General features: G+C 44.1%; 1 protein-coding gene across 1 annotated transcript in view; it reads left to right on the top strand.

The window, feature by feature from the left end:
- Positions 1-17340, top strand: part of ALK (ALK receptor tyrosine kinase) — a 752988-nt gene that overhangs the window by 217621 nt on the left and 518027 nt on the right. The window contains exon 3 of the mRNA XM_064363964.1: positions 10790-10954. Coding sequence (XP_064220034.1) covers positions 10790-10954 — 165 coding nt within the window. The remainder of the gene's footprint in view (positions 1-10789; positions 10955-17340) is intronic.

The raw sequence follows: 17340 nt of genomic DNA, 5'->3' as shown, positions 1-17340 counted from the left end.
TAATGGCACAGCCAAATTTCCAACTTGGGAGCCTGACCACATGCAGGATCTGTGCTTCTAGTTATTCCCTGTAATGCCTCCCTAGACACCCTGGTGCTTCTCCCAGCCCCCTGAGAGGTTGACATAAAATAGGGCAAGGACAGAAGGATCTGTGTTCTAGTCTGTTTCTCCCTGGGCCCTCCAAGGTCAAGTCAGGCCTGTTCATCCCCAGGTTCCTGGTGGTAAATCTGAGGCACAGGAAGACACAGTGCTATGTCTGCATCACAGGGCCATGGTGGTAAGAACATCCATCTATTAATATATAGTATCTCAGGGTTTAGAAAGCATGGCCACATTCATTACCTTATATGATCATCACAGCAGGCAGGCAGGCAGGCAGGCAGACAGACAGACAGACAGATAGATAGATAGATAGATAGATAGATAGATAGATAGAGAGATATGAGAAGGAGTCTGACTCTGTCACCCAGGCTGGAGTGTAGTGGTGCAGTCTTGGCTTACTGCAGCCTCTGCCTCCCAAGTAGCTGGGACTACAGGCACCTGCCATCATGCCCAGCTAATTTTTGATTTTTAGTAGAGATGGGCTGTTGGCTAGGCTGGTCTAGAACTCCTGACCTCAAGTGATCTGCCTGCCTTGGCCTCCCAAAGTGCTGGGATTACAGGTATTTATATTGTTTTTATCAGCATCATTAGTGTGATAATTCTCTGTAGTTTATCCATGAGGAAACCAGGACTCAAGTGGTTAAATGAATTGCTCCAAGCACAAGGCCGATTGGCCTGGAGCTGGGAGGCTTCCTAAGAATTCTTTAGTGAACTTTCCCCTTTGCTTCTGGCCCCATGCTTTCCCTTACTCTGTTCTCACTGTGGTTCCGGGCCTGAGAACAGACCTGCTCACCAGCAGGGAGCTTTCAGCAACCATCAAAACGCAGTTTGTTGGCAGAAGAGTACATGCAGGAAGAGACAACCCAAAAAGCTTTATTGGAGGTGAGTTGAGCCATCTGATCATTGGGAGATATTTGAAACCTAGCCATGTATGTTTTTGCTAATTTATTCCAGAAAAAAATGTAGTGTGGATTTTTCAGAATTTTTCTACTTTTTTAAGATACTGTTTTGGCTTTCAGCCACAGCTTTGAATAATCATCATCATCATCATCATCATCATCATCATCATCATCACAGGATTAGAAACAGGATTTTAGTACCAGCTTTGCAACCCAGCCACTGTGCATTCTTTGGTGATCCCCATCATTCTCCCACCTTTTCCTTCCTCTTAGAGGCCTCCAAGGTCCCTCATGACTCTGGAGGCCTACAACTGGGACATTCTGAAGAATCCCTCGAGCAGAGGAGACCTTCCCTGTGCCTCAGGATTAGTGGCCAGTGAGAGAGTTCCCTTGAGCTGAGTATAATCCTTAAGGACTGGCAGTGTTTTGAGAATGCTAATTTCTGGGGTTCCATTTAATGGACGTAGCTTTAAATATAGATCTCTCTAAAGGCCAACTGTAAGAGAATTGCCACGTATCCATGTTTCATATGGTTCTTTATTGAAGACACTTACCGGGCTTGTCAGGAATACATTGGCGTTTTTATATGCCATGAAGAAAACCAAGCCTCAGCTGGAGGGGCCAGTGAGTGAAGCCTGAGGACACACGACAGCTGGTGGGTCTGGCCAGCTCAGGTCTGGTGCTCCCTGAAGAGGTGACATTCAGAAAGACTTCTGCAGCCAGGAGAAATATCCTTCATGCTGTGTGTGAAGGACTCATTGATCAGTGGCATGGCCCTAAGTCAGTATTTTCCCTTGCCTGGGTCTTGGTTTTTTTTCACCTGTCCAATGGAGAAATGGTTGACCTCAAATGTTGCTTAAAGTTCTAAGAGCCTCTGACTGCAAATATCACCTAAAGGCAATCCCAACCTTACTTTGGTACAACAAAATACTAAAGAAATGGTCATGTGCCATCACCTCTTTCCGACTGACAATTGGAATACTATTTCTCAGGATGAACAGGAAGCTGTGTTCACAAAAGGGATGGTTATGCAAATTCGGAATCAACCAATGCGCTTTGGGAATTTCTGCATTCCAAGCACATGTGTCATCACCTTAAGCCCTTTCAGCAGTTTTGGGAAGTGAGGCTTATCACTGAGATGACCCGACTGAGGCTGAGAGAGCACCAAACAGTGTCCCATGTCACAGAGCTGACAAATGGCAGAACTGGAATCAAATCTCAAGTCTTGTGCTCTATTCCTGTGAATCAACCATGATGATGTTAAGGTAACTTGAATAAGACATATGGCCGTAGAAATACAGGAAAAGATTGTAGGACTGTTGGGATCACAGACATCACCATTCAATAAGTGAGGACAGTCAGGACCAACATCAGGCTCTCTGTATCCCAGTAGTTAGATATCAGGCCAAGATAACTGGAGACAGGAAAGCATTTCTAGCAGGAAAATAATCCCAAGACAAAATCACAATCATTGTCATATTTTAAGTGAGTGGCAAGCCTGATAGTTCTGTTTTCAGATGCAGATCCCATTGACCAAGTATTCAGTTAAATGAACTCTTATAGGCACCTTCTGAAAACAGATACATCCTGAGGGCCACAGAGACTTTGCCCACCCACCCTCAGTTTCTAAACTGGGATCACAATTACATCCAAGAAACACATCACATATCCTGGAAAACATCAGTGATACGGCTTGGCTGTGTCCCCACCCAAATCACATCCTGAATTGTAGCTCCCATAATCCCCACATGTCATGGGAGAGACCCGGTGGGAGGTGACTGAATCGTGGGGGCAGGTTTTTCCTGTGCTGTTCTCATGATAGTGAATAGGTCTCATGAGATCTGATAGTTTTATAAAGGACAGTTCCCCTGCACATGAGCTCTTGCCTGCTGCCATGTAAGATGAGCATTTTTCCTCTGTCATTTTCTGCCATGATTGTGAGGCTTCCCCAGCCATGTGGAACTGTGAGTCCATTAAACCTCTTTTTCTTTATGAATTACCCAGTCTTGGGTATGTCTTTATTAGCAGCATGAGAACAGACTAATACAATCAGGAAACCTAGATGGGAACGTTAAGCCCTGAGCTTTATTGCACGTGTGGCTTCAGCTTCCTGAGCCATACACCCACTGAGATTCAGACTTAGATCTTGGTGATGTAACCTGTGACTCAGTTCTTGCCTAGGACATCCCAGGCCCAACTTTATAAATTGTATCAGAGCCTTCAAGACAGTAAAGACACTCTGGCTCCTGTCCTGCTTCCAGCTTTTCCTGCCTGTCCCTCTCTCACGGAGCTATCCATGTCTGTGGCTCTGCATGAGGGGAGGTATGTCTGCTGTCTTTTCTACTGGCAATCCCATTTGTGATCTACCAAAATCAGGGCCTCAGGACTCACAGGAAGGCAGCACATCAGTAAAAGACCACCTAGTCCCTTCCTATCTGAGTAGCATCAGATGTGACTTCACCTCTCTGAGCTCCAATGCCTTCATCTGTTGAATGAGATAAGAATCTGGCCTACTTCATAGGGATTAAGTAAGATGGTCATGTAAGGTGCCTGGCATGGTGACCAGCCCCAGTGAGCCCTTAGCAAGTGTCATTACTTATTAATACACTTCCCACAGGCCTTCACAGAAGCCCTCCCCATGAGGGTCAGGGCTCTTCTGTACACACACCAAGCGTTGCCAGGAACGAGAATGTAGTCAGACCTCCCAACTTTACTTCATAATAAGAGACAAAATCAAGAAGGGTGAAGTGTCATGGAATTGATGGGCATAGCATTCTTCTCTTTTTTATGACCCTTCTGTTCATTCTGCAGTATTTGTTTCCAAAGCTCACTGCGTCCTGAGGCTGCAAGGCCATCCAAGGGATTGATGTGGACTGCCCCAGGGGGGCTGCCCTTTAAGGCCCTGCCACCCCACATTCACCTGGAAACTGGGCAACCTTCAAGGGGATGTCTTTAAAACTAAGGGGAGCTGCTGGTCCTCTACCTTGAAACTGACCCAAGATGATTTAGGAAACCAGTGGGAAGTCTCTGGGTTAACAGGATCAGGATTAAAGAGTCATAAAGGGCCTTGATCCAAGGGATTCTGGGGGAACCTGAGGTCAGTCTAGATACAAAAGAGGATTGTTGGATGTTCTGAGCCCACTCAAGGGGAGACCCAAGTGTTCAAAATGCGCCAAGCTGCCTGTTCCCCTTTGGTGGTGTTACGGAGAATAGCTGAAACTTACAGGCAATCTCCTTGAGTGTCCTGGCCGAGCACGTGGCCCTGGTTGGGAGGCCCCGTCTGTGTCTGAGTAACCCATGCTGGGCTTCCTAGGCACAGGGCTTAGGCATGACTGCTTTGGGAGTCTCACACATTCCTGGAGGCTGTATTTCCACCCTCAGGTTCAGAGTGTCGACGGTGGGTGGTCACTGACAGCTCTCCTACAGGCAGGAGGTTTTGATGAGGGAGACTGGGTATGTCTTCGGGCAGAGTTACCACTGTGGTTTTCTGATGGTTACCATAGCATTCTTCTGAATGGCCGTGCTTCATACTAAAACAATGCCTAAAAGCTAACTGTTAATGAATTCAGTTTTTAAAAATGTGATTCATACCCTAGGAGATATCAGGAAGTGAGTATCAAATGATAAAAATGCATGAGCACACACACACGTGCAGGTATGTGCACACACTCCATCCTGCAACATTATCTGCAAAACTCTCATGAGCTTTCCTTTTTCTTTTTTTTTTTTTGAGACGGAGTTTCCCTCTTGTTGCCCAGCCTGGAGTGCAATGACATGATCTCGGCTCACTGCAACCTCTGCCTCCAAGGGGCTCATCCAAGGGGCTGATGATTCTCCTGTCTCAAGGGTTCAAGTGACTCTCCTGCCTCAGCCTCCTGAGTAGCTGGGATTACAGGCATGCACCACCATGCCCAGCTAATTTTGTATTTTTAGTACAGAGAGGGTTTCTCCATGTTGACCAAGCTGGTTTCAAACTCCTGACCTCAGGTGATCCACCCACCTTGGCCTCCCAAAGTGCTGAGATTATAGGCATGAGCCACTGCACCCGGCCGAACTTTCCTTTTTATTTCTTTGAGAATCTAGAGGCAAACCAAGTCCCCATTGAGTGTGACGTACATTCAACCGCCTTCCAAAGGAAATCTGCCTCTTGGGATCACGAGTCTCTGTTTAGAGGCAGCAGTTGCTGAGCAGAAACAGGCTGGGTGAACGAGACTGGCGGTCTGTAGGTTTGGTTGTGTCAGCCCAGGGTAAGCCTATAGAATCACTGACCTTCAGAGCTGAAGGGCACCATGGAGGGTACATGCTCCATTTCTTTCATCTTTCAAATGCAAAGAAACAGGCCTAGAGATGGAAATGGACCTGCTGGGGTCTCAGCTGCTCTGTGCAGGACCAAGCCCAGAACCATCCTTACTGCTCGGCTAGAGCCCGTTCCCTTCATAGAACTTGACACTCTTCTCAGCTGGCAAATCTTTTCCAGAAAGTTCCACTACCTTACCTTTCTTCCATGATGGAAACAACAAGAAAGTAGGTAGCCGTGATTTCACGTATGTGATCAGCAGGTCCTAGAAAGTGTGTCTTTTTCTCATCACTCTTTTTCAATGATCAGATTCTCCTGGGCCAAAACAAAAAGAGGTCAAGATCTCTGGATCCTCCTGAAGGTCACAGTCATTCTGCAAAATGGGCCTGATGTTGAGAAAATATAGCTCTGTCCCTATCATGGAGAAGCCTTTTCAGATAGGAAAAGTTTGCAGGTTTTGGGTCTAAGAACAACCAAGATAAAACACTCCATAGGTTTCTCATCTATTGTGTAATTTAATCTTTGGCCCTAAATTGAGATTCTGAAGCTGCGGGAGAGAGACGAACAGCACTGGATATTCCACATTATCCAGTTCTAGGTCACTTTCTGGGTCTGCCTTGGGGTAGTTCTTTGATTTGGGGGCAAGAAAACTTTTTAAGCCTCAGTTTCCTCACCTGTAGAGAGAAAAAGAACTCATCTACTTCTCAGTGTTGTTCTGCAGATGAAATAGAGTGGTGGAAGGAAAACAGCCAGCACACTGCCTGGCAGACTGCCAGGAGGGGCTGAGTGAATGTGGCTTCCCACCTCTGCCCCTGGGTGGGTGTAGACCTGCCTCTGTGGTTGCGTTGCTGAGGGGTGAGTGCTGTGCTGAAGCCCTAGACCCGAGTCCCGCCTGTAAAGTAGATTCTGCAGTCTCTACCTCACAGGCACTGAGTCAGATGAGGGTGAAGGAGAGATATTCAAGAAGCACACTAAGCCTAGAACCTCAGAAAAGGCTCAAGGAAAATACGAATTAACCTGGTGTTTTAGACAAGACAAGTTCCAAGGTATTATCACCAAGAGGCACTGAGGCTAGTTTGAGAGAGAAAAACCTGTGTCTCCACGTTTTATAAGAAATTAAATCAGACTGTAGGAAAGTCCAATTCAGTTTCACCCAAGTGATTACTAATGTTAACTCCATTCCTATTTAAAGCTAGAAAGTACAGCTTTAACAGCTAAAAGGAGGTTGCTACAACCAAGAATTTCAGAAGAACTCATTTGATAATCAGGTCATTTGCATAGCCTGTTTTACTAGGCAGGATCTGGCCCAAACACAGCCAATTATCACACTTAAACTCTCCAGAGTTCAAAGATCCCAGAATTAATATGCTTGGTGCTGGGATTGCACATTCCACTGTCAGTTTGTTGAATACACATGTAGGGCACATTTGCTAGGCAGGAGGCAACTCAGTTGGCACACCTCACCTCTGTCTCAGATAGAAATAGGTCATCTTTCATTGAAGGATAAAAATCAAGATAGAGATGGCTGCAGAAGGGAAAGCTTTGGGAAAGGCACTGATAATTGTCAATGTGGAATGAGAGTGACTGGTGGCTTTCTCTCCCTTTTTCTGAAGTGAACATCTACCAATGTGGATGTGTCTTGTGGACCCTCCCCAGAGGAGTTACATTTCATGGCTACACCTCTCCTTATTAGTCAGTTTCATGGCTAATCCCTTTTTGTCACATTGATGTTGCGAAGTACAAAACGTTGGACTAGTTTTCTCTTTGTAGTCTGCTATGAAAACCAGGTGTCTTCAAGTACATCTTGAAGATTAAAGCAGCCTGTGGCTCCTGGACACCAACTCTGAAGCAGGTGACTTATCAACTCAAAGTGAGAGCTACCCATTTCAGCTTGCCACAGTGAAGGCGAGTTGTCTGAGTCACGAAAGGGGAAAGGGTACTAACCTTAGGACCGGAAGGATGGTAGATCCTGGAGTGCAGCTAAGGAACAGAAAGACACTCAATACAAGTGTAATTGAAGGATTTTTTTCTTCTCTCCTACACCTAAATAGTTTGGTTAGTGTTAACGAGAATATTTTGCTCCCACTCTGCGGCAGGGCCAGCTGTCTATGGGTGTGGACGCCCATCAGAAGACAATCCAGTGATGGGCTGCCTGCCTTAGAATCTGCCCCCACTGTATTCTGAAATTTCCAACACCAGACTTGTCTTGGAGATTGGGGTAGTAGTAGCCTCAGAAGCAGCTGTTAAACTGCACAAATGCTAATTGGGACACAGTACCCATTAGCACTGCCACAAAGATTGAGTTATCAAATTAGCTATTATAACTCTGCTGAGACCAAGGACTTTGGAATCTTTAAAAAGCCCGATCAAGAGGGAACTTTAGAAAACATCTGGTCTAGATTTTATATTTGAGGAACTTGAGGCCCAGAGAGGTTAAGTGACTTACTCAAGGTCACCAGCAAATCAGTGGCAGAGATGGAGCTGCAGCTCAGGTTTCACCAAGTGCTTGTTTCTGGAATCATCTCATCTATAAACGCTTTGTTTTGTAGATGAGGAAGCCAAAGTTCACACGTGAACGCTAACTGGTCAAGTGTGGACCCAAACTGAATTCCTCATATTGTCTGTCCAACATCTGTCACATTGGCCACTTTTTCTTGTTCCCGTGGCTTGGGGGAGAGGATGAAGTAAGAGGTAGTTGAATGTTTTGTGTCTTGGCATCTTCTGTTAATCTAGCAGCCAGCTTTGAGAACCCACCATGTGCAGAGTTCTTCAGCCATTTTGGATAGCAGACAATGAGCCGGGAAGGGGAAGAGAAGCTCAGTGGCCCATGTACCCTAAAAGTGGGGCAAACGTGGGATCATCGGACAAAAAGAGTCTGCCCAGAGAAGCCCAACAAAGAGCAAAACATCCCAGGGCATGGTCCCTTCCTGCCTCCCTTCTCTCTCTCTCCTTACCCAGTGACCCTCCCCAGTCACTCCTCAAGAGAAAATAAACCCTGATTAACTAATAAAGCCTTGGCCCTCCCCTCTGGAGAGGAGATCGAAGCGTAGATTATAGAGCTGGCAAAGCAGGACTGTGAGCAAAACTCTAGTTCCCTACGACCGTTCTCTTATCAATCAGAAAGGACAGGGCCTGACTAGCATTTTTCAGAGCATCAGCTATGGACCAGGTCCATTTTTATAGGCAGTGCATTTTTATATTTTTATTACTATTTTAATTTTTTATTTTACTTTAATTTCCAGGATACAAGTGCAGAACGTGTAGTTTGTTACATAGATATATATGTGCCATGGTGGTTTGCTTCACCTGTCAACCCATCATCTAGGTTTTTTTTTTTCTTTGTTGGGGGTGGGGAAGGGCAGGCAAGTTTTATTCCCAGCCAGGCATGGAGAAGGAGAGAGTGTTTGCTCTCAAGACAGCTTCTCCCAGAGCAGTGGGAAGCTGGCGAATGTTACAGGGTTAGACATGGGGCAGGGGCTACGTAAGCTTGTGTGCAGAGGAACTTCAGACACCCAGGTGCAGATCATGAACATGCTCTTCATACGACACGTGCAGAAAGTGGCAGTGATTCTCTTCTATGGGTGGGGTCTTTAGCATTATAATGATGCACTAATAATCTAAAGGTGACAGGGGCCACTGCTTCTGGTATGCTCTGGTTTTGTGCAGGCCTTATCTTCCTCTGGTAATTGGCAAAGCATTCTGAAGTTCCCAGGCCATCCGGAGGAGTAGTTCTTCTGCTGCTGCTACTGCTTCTTTTTCTTTTTCTTTTTCTTCTTCTTTCTTCTTTTCTTTCTTCTTTCTTCTTCTTTTCTTTCTTTCTTTCTTCTTTCTTCCTTCTTCTTCCTCTTCTTCCTTCTTCTTCTTCTTTCTCTTCTTCTTCCTTCCTTCTTTTTTCTTTCTTCTTCTTTTCTTCTTCCTTTCTTTTCTTCTTTCTTCTTTTATTCTTCTTTATTCTTCTTCTTCTTCTTCTTCCTTTTTTTTTTTTTAAATATACTTTAAGTTCTGGGAAACATTCACAATGTGTAGGTTTGTTACATAAGTATACACATGCCATGGTGATTTGCTGCACCCATCAACCCATCATCTCCATTAGGTATTTTTCCTAATCATATCCCTCCCCTAGATCTCCACCCCCTGATAGGCCCCCGTGTGTGATGTTCGCCTCCCTGTGTCCATATTTTCTCATTGTTCAACTCCCACTGATGAGTGAGAACATGTAGTGTTTGGTTTTCTGTTCCTCTGTTAGTTTGCTGAGAATGATGGTTTCCAGCTTTATGCATGTCCCTGCAAAGGACATAAACTCATTTGTATGGCTGCATAGTATTCCATGGTGTGAGCGTGCCACATTTGCTTTATTCAGTCTATCATTGGTGGACATTTGGGTTGGTTCCCAGTCTTCGCTACTGTGAACAGTGCTGCAGTAAACATATATGTGCATGTGTCTTTATAGTAGAATGGTTTATAATCCTTTGGGTTATATACCTAGTATATAATCAGTAATGGTTATATACCCAGTAATGGGATTGCTGGGTCAAATGATATTTCTAGTTCTAGATCCTTGAGGAATCGCCACACTGTCTTCCACAATGGTTGAAATAAATTACACTCCCACCAACAGTGTAAAAGTGTTCCTGTTTCTCCACATCCTCTCCAGCATCTGTTGTTTCCTAACTTTTTAATGATCGCCATTCTAACTGGTGTGAAATGGTATCTCATTGTGGTTTTGATGATCAGTGATGATGAGCTTTTTATCATGTTTGCTGGCTGCATAAATGTCTTCTTTTGAGAAATGTCTGTTCATATCCTTCACCTACTTTTTGATGGGGTTGTTTGTTTTTTTCTTACAGATTTGTGTAAGTTCTTTGTAGATACTGGATATTATCCCTTTGTCAGATGGATAGATTGTAAAAATTTTCTCCCATTCGGTAGGTTGCCTGTTCACTCTGACCCATCATCTAGGTTTTAAGCCCTGCATACATTAGCTATTTGTAGGCAGTATGTTTTACCACCAGTTCTTACAGCAAACTTGAGTGGTAATTATCAACCCAATTTATAAGTGAGGGAATTAAGAGACAGAGAGGTGAGTTTTCTTGCTTGGAGTCACTGGGCTGCTAAAAGCAGACCAGACTTGGACTCAGCCCTTGCGGATTGCTTGGGCAGGCTCTGCCCCCTCACCCTCAGCCCCTCTGTGTCTTCAGGTAACTTCATAAGATGCAGAGCTTCTCACCATTCAACCTGTTAGTTAGCTCTGGTTTTTACCTACCTTCTCTGAGAACACCTCCCATAATATGAGTTACAGAAAGGGCACATTTTATTCTCTTAGGCCCCTTTTCGCCAATACAGAGCCTTGTGGTATTGACAACTGATCTCCCCTGGACAGGGCAAAGGATGTGGAGGAGATGAACGCCAGCCTCCTAGTGTGGAGTGGAGGGGGCTGGAAAGCCACGTTTGGGAAATGGTTTGTTCCACTGACCCTTGGCTATTATTGCAGGTCTGGAGTGCAGCTTTGACTTCCCCTGTGAGCTGGAATATTCCCCTCCACTGCATGACCTCAGGAACCAAAGCTGGTCCTGGCGCCACGTCCCCTCCGAGGAGGCCTCCCAGATGGACTTTCTGAATGGCCCTGAGGCAGAGCGTTCTCAGGAGATGCCCAGAGGTAAGGGAGAGGCCACTGGTGATGTCCTGGGTGGGTCGGGACCAGGCTGGAATGCCTGTTTCTGTTTAAAATGATGAGACTTCACCTCCGTTCTGCTCTGTTTACTTTGAAACCTGCTTTTGATATCTGTGCATTTCCATGACTTCTTGGGCCATGCAAGGAAGGGAGGAAGACAAGTTCCATCTCAAGATCAGCCCAACCCTTTATTCTTTCACCAAGTAATAAAAGTAGGATTTCATAACTCTCTTCCATGCAGATTTCCCTGTAAGAGAAAGTGCTGATCAGTATTTGAAATGGGCTTGTCAGATAAAATACAAGAGACCTTATTAAATTTGAATTTCAGATGAACAGCAAATGATTTTTTGGTATAAGTGTGTCTCATGTTATAGTTGGAACACACTTAAACTAAAAACTATTCCAATTATACAGAACCATTCAAATGTAATTGAGTGTCCTGCATTTTTATTTTTACTGCCAAATCTGGCAATCCTACTTTGGAAGGTATTGTAGAACTGACTAAATGTTTGTTTCAAAGCCGTTTATAAATACTCAGGTGGCACATTTGCTTGGTGTGCTGCTTCCCATGGTCCTGAGCTGTTTATGAATATCCCCTTCTTTATTATCAGGAAAGGTAGGCTCAGAGGAAAGTAGTGGGAAGTTGTTAAATATGTGCTGAGGTTCTTAGAGAGAGACATGGAGGCACTAAGCCCTAGTCTAGTCTAGGTCTCACCAAGCCAAATCTTAGGGCTCTCAATGTCTTGGACCCAGAAAACTCTACTGACTCAGAATTGAAAGCCTATGTTTCTGGTTTTTAGGGAGAAGTAATAACTGAAATGGCAATGGGCTTATTGAACATTCAAGGGAGTTTCTTCAGTTGGCAGAGCACTCCCACCTATGCTCTTTCATTGGATTCCAATGAGAGAGGCAGGACAGATAAGAAAACCAGTCCTCAGAGAGGTCAAGCCTGGCCCAAGATCACACAGCATGTACATGTGGGTCCAGGTCTAAATACCTACTGTGATGAGTCCTAGAAAACGCACTTTGCACCACATCATGCTTCTGTGTTTGTAGCAACACCAGGACCAGAGCCTGCTGTGTGGCCAGATTCTTGAGAGAGATCATCTCGGGCTCATGCTGCTAGAGAGTCTAGCAGTCAGGTCTCGGGTAAACTGATGAGGGAGATTGGAGGTGGTGCAAAGACAACTAATGCTCTCAGGCTTATACATCAGCCTCCATCTTGTCATCACAGAACTACAAGAGACTTTCCCTTCTATGCACTTTACTGGGCTTTTTCTGTTTTTATGACTTTCTTGGGATTGCTTGACCTTGACTTATATTTTAAGCTGCTTTTCCCTGGATAGTGATAGGAATTTTAGGATTAGTGATAGGAATGTGTGTGTGCGTGCGTGTGTGTGTGTGTGTGTGTGTGTGTGTGTATAGGTGACTGACTCTTAACCTGACAATACATCATAATTCTTCTGGAGAACTTATAGAAAATACTACCTAGATCCTATAACCTTAGATTCTGATTCAATAGATCTGAGATGGAGCCTACGTATCTGTATATTTTACATTTGTTATTAGGAAATTTAGCAAAAAGTGGATATAATATACATGCATAGATTGGCAATTGCAATAAAACCAACAACACTTAGATTCTCACCACCAGGCTTAAGAATCTGAACATTATCAGTCTTTTTGGAGCTTTCTCTGACCCACCTAGATCACAGACTTTTCCCCACCCTCCAAGGTAACCACTCTCCCACATTTTGTGTGAATCATTTATTTGCTGTTTTTCATGGCTATGCCATCTATGTATATAGCTCCAAACAGCGTATTGACTAGGTTTGCATGTTTTCAGCCTTGTATATAGATGCGATTATACTGTTTTGTCATCTGCTCACTTTGATACATGTAGCTGTGATCATTTGCTTTTGGTACTGTATTAATCCTTTGCATAAAGATATCACAATTTATCTCTTCTACTGTCATTGAACATTTGAATTATTTCCAGGTTCTTGCTATTGCCAGCAACACTATTGTAAACATTTTTGCATATCTCTCTTGGTGCACATGTTCAAGAATTTCTCTAGAACAGGGATCTCTAACCCATAGGCTGCAGACTGGTACCATCCATGGCCTGTTAGGAACAGGATGCATAGCAGGAAGTGAGTAGCAGGTGAGCCAGCATTACCACCTGAGCTCCGCCTCCTATCAGATCAGCTGGCACATTAGGTTCTCATAGGAGTGTAAACCCTATTGTGCACTGTGCATGCAGGGGATCTAGGTTGCGTGCTTCTTATGAGAATCTAATGCCTGATGATCTCAGGTGGAACAGTTTCATCCCAAAACCATCCGTGGAAAAATTGTCTTCCATAAAACTAGTCCTTGGTGCCAAAAAGGTTGGGGACCAGTGCTCTAAAGCATATAACTAAGAGTAGAATTGCTGGGTGATAGAGTCAGTGCATCCATCTTCCATTTCATTAGGTAATGTCAATCTGTTTTCCAAAGTGGTTGCACCAATTTGCACTCCCACTAGTGATTTATTGGTATTCCTCCCCATGGCTTTACCTCTTCATCAATATCTGGTATTGTCAGACTGTATTATGTTTGTCTGTCTGGTGAATGAAATACAGTATCCTATTACAGCTTCAATTTTCATGGAAGTCTGTTTTATTTTATTTTTCGTAAGTTTCTTCGGTGATTCTGAGGCATAACTGGACTTGTTATACTGTTAACTTACTCCCATTCAGACTTACTGTCATTCAGCCACCCCTAGGACTATCTCCAGATTCCAACACTTAACCTCTAGAAACATGTATTTTGGGTCATTATAGATTTTTTTTAAATTTTATATTCCAGGAGTGGAATTGTGATTACAGTTCAGTGAAATTAAGAGAGAGTTACAAGTGGCAATTGTGTTCTTTGTGAATTCCATTGATGTTATGGAGTCACACATTATAACTTTGAAAGTTGGTGCCTTAAAAAAAAATTTAAAAACAATGCCAATAAATTGTGCATTTCACTTGGTGATCTGTTTCTCCTTCTCCATCCTTCACCTGTGATCACTGGCATGTGAAAATTACAGAGTGCTGTGAGAAAACAAAAAAGAAGGGGAAGAGGAGAGAAGGAAGGAAGAAAATAAATAAATGTTTACTTCTCAGCATTCTGTAGCGTGGAAACATTATCAATACCTTTACATTTTTATGAAGCTGGATCCCAAGGGTCAGTGCACACACTGAATGTGAAGCTTTTCCCATTAGATGAATCCGTCAGGATTAGAATATCCATTTTTTTTTAAGAAATGTGTCAACTTCCATTGCTCTGAAAAGTCATCGCTCTTAGCATCAGATAGTAGTTAGCAATAGTAAGGATGATGGTGTGAACAACCATAGCAAAAGCTGCTATGTATGCACTAGCCTCCAAGCACATCCAAACACAGCTTAGGAGAGGCTCACCACTGTTAGAAACTTCCGCTAATTTTTCTGGAGTCTAATGGAGGAGTCTACTCATACAGCACTGATCAGTCATGGAAACAGGATCAGCCTCGCAGCCCTCCCAGGAACTCTACTCCTTCAGTAATGACACTGAGAGGTGTTTGGAATTTCCAGGAATGGGTTTCTCATCACTTTTCTAGTCAGTTCATTATGTCACTACTCGTTCCCTGAAATAGCATTGTTCCTCACAAGCATGCTACTTCAGGGAATCTGAAGTAGTAATCAACTCCCTTGACCTTCACGGAAAGAAGTGAAGGTTCAGGAAGAGAAAGCAACCTGTCTATTCTGCACAGTGGCAGGCAGGGTCCTACATTCCAATCCTAACTCTCAGAGCTTTAGAGTCTCATTTTCTCGGTCATTTTGGCAGAACGGTTGCTGGTGGTGAAGATGAGAAGTGGGGATGGGTTGCCTTTAGTATGATGTGGTCACTATTTTGTTTTCTAACTCAGTATTCATGGGTCGGATACTATTTAGATGCTATTGCAATATTTCTTGTCAGGTATAGAAGGACCAGAAAAAGGCAGCAAGATGATACCAATCAAAGATAATGAACTGTAAGTGTGTAAATTCTGAATGATTTTAATTTATGGTCCCTGTAGCTGAGAATAATAAGGAAGATATAATTCAGAGCAGTAAGATAGTAAAAAGTGATCATTTTGATGGAACATAATATTATAAATTAATAAAATCTTGAAGAACCATCAGATTGAGGCATTCTGTGACTTTTTAAGAAGTGCCAGGGCCATGCTGATGTCTATCTCCTTCCGGTGTTTTGGAATGTAGTCAAGGGAACGTATTTGTCTTCTCTAGCAAGACAGGATTTTACTCTGTAGCATGAATCCTGGCTTAAAAATGGAAAACATACTCTTAGCCCATCCACAGAGCCCCCTCTCGAGCGCCTCACTCAGGCACACACAGGAAAGATGGAAGCAGACTCTGCAGTGAGGAGCCTCACATTCTTCCTGGACCAGCTCAGCCCTCTCCCAGTGCTCTGACTTTCTGCTTCTTGCTTTGTTTTGTTTTGCTTTTGTTGGAGGGTTTGGATGCAGCCCTGTTACTGAGGTCCTTCTGTTCATCAAGATGGCTTTGTTTTTAAAAGGTGGTGGAACACTGTCTTGGAGCCCTCGAGTGGCTAAGGATGCTTTCACACATGACTAGGGTATTGCAACACTAGAATGGGGTAATTCAATTTTTTTTTTTTTTTTTTTTTTGAGATGGAGTTTCACTCTTGTCACCCAGGCTGGAGCGCCATGGCATGATTTCAGCTCACTGCAACCTCTGCCTCCTGGGTTCCAGTGATTCTCCTGCCTCAGCCTCCCAAGTAGCTTGGATTACAGGCATATGCACATCATTCAAACTTTTGATGCACTCTTGTGTATTAGTTTCCTGTGGCTGTTTTAACAAATTCTTACAAACCAGATGGCCTAAACAACAGAAATGTATTTTCTCTTCATTCTAGAAGCCAAGAGTGTGAAATTAAGATGTCTTCAGGATTAGTACCTTCTGGAGTCTCTGAAGGAAAATCCTTTCCATGCTCCCCTCCTAGCTTCTGGTGTTGCTGAGGATCCTTGGCATTTCTTAGCTTGTAGCTGTCTCACTCCAAACTCTGCCTCCGTCCTCACATGGCACACCTCCCGTGTCTCTGTCTGAAATCTGTGAGTTCACAGGACATGTTTTTGGATTGAAGACCCACCTTAAGTCCAGCATGATCTCATTTTGGGATGCTTGATAACATCTGCAAATACTCTGTTTTCAGATAAGGTCATCTTCACAAGTACCCGGGGGTCAGGATTTGGACATATCCCCTGAGGGTCACTGTACCTTGGTTTTTCTCCCCCTGCATCTGGGTTGGCATGTGGATCCCATGCACCTGTGGACTGTGAATTCTTAGACCCTTCAGGAAGTCTGATCAGACAGGTTCAGAGGAACCTGGATTAATACCAGCATTTCTCAGCCTTTCTTCAATTCCTCCCCCACCCCAAAAGTTTGCCACGTTCTTAAAAGGGTCCCTGAACACCTCTCAAGTGAACTGTATCCCAGGAATAGCAGGGACCTGAGTCACCTTTTGAGCTGCAGGTGCAGTCTTTGTAGGAAAATTCTCTTAGTATATAGCCTCCTTTGCACCCACAGTCACTGCAGGTTGCAGCTAAGTGGAAGAGTTGGCTCTGAGTCTCACCTCTGACTCTTGATCTTTTGAGGTATTGATAGACTACTGGAATGATAAAGGTCTGCTCAGCATTTCCTCCATCAATGAAACTCATCATTAGCCACCCTTTCTGCCTTCAGGCTTCATTTGCTGATTGATGGGACCTCTGATACCTACATGTGGATGGGTTTGCCGCTCTTCCTGGAGAGCAAGTTCCATAGGTGAGGAAGGGTAGGAGATGTCCTCATAGATGAGGACAGGCTGTCAGTAAGATGGAAACAGATGACCTTCAGAGCTGGAGAGTCACTGATCTTTATCTTGAGAGCTCTGTAGTTGTCCCTGCTGTGCACCACTGCAGAGTGAAATGTGCTAGTGCAGGCTTCAAGTCTGGCATTTATAGCCCACAGGGTTCAGTGGTCACCCTGAAGTTCATCTGGTCAATGGGAGTCAGTAATTACACGCTTCACTTTCTCTGTAGGAACAGCCTTTAGCAAAGACCTCTTGTTTCAGAAGAATGTTGACGTTGGGGGAACAGTCAGGAGAGGTAAGAAAACTGGAAGAGAAGAAACATGTAATTGGAGTGACTACTGATCACACACACACACACACACACACACACAGAGTCTCTCTCTCTCACAGGCAGAACAATGTTTCTTTCTTTTCTTTTTTTTTTTTTGAGACGGAGTTTCGCTCTTGTTACCCAGGCTGGAGTGCAATGGCGCGATCTCGGCTCACCGCAACCT

Source organism: Aotus nancymaae, unplaced genomic scaffold (genome assembly GCF_030222135.1).
Source record: "Aotus nancymaae isolate 86718 unplaced genomic scaffold, 86718_ANA_hifiasm-v0.15.2.pri h1tg000057l, whole genome shotgun sequence".
Lineage (NCBI taxonomy): Eukaryota > Metazoa > Chordata > Mammalia > Primates > Aotidae > Aotus > Aotus nancymaae.
Note: the sequence above shows the minus strand (reverse complement) of the source record. Positions and strands in the feature narration are given on the sequence as shown.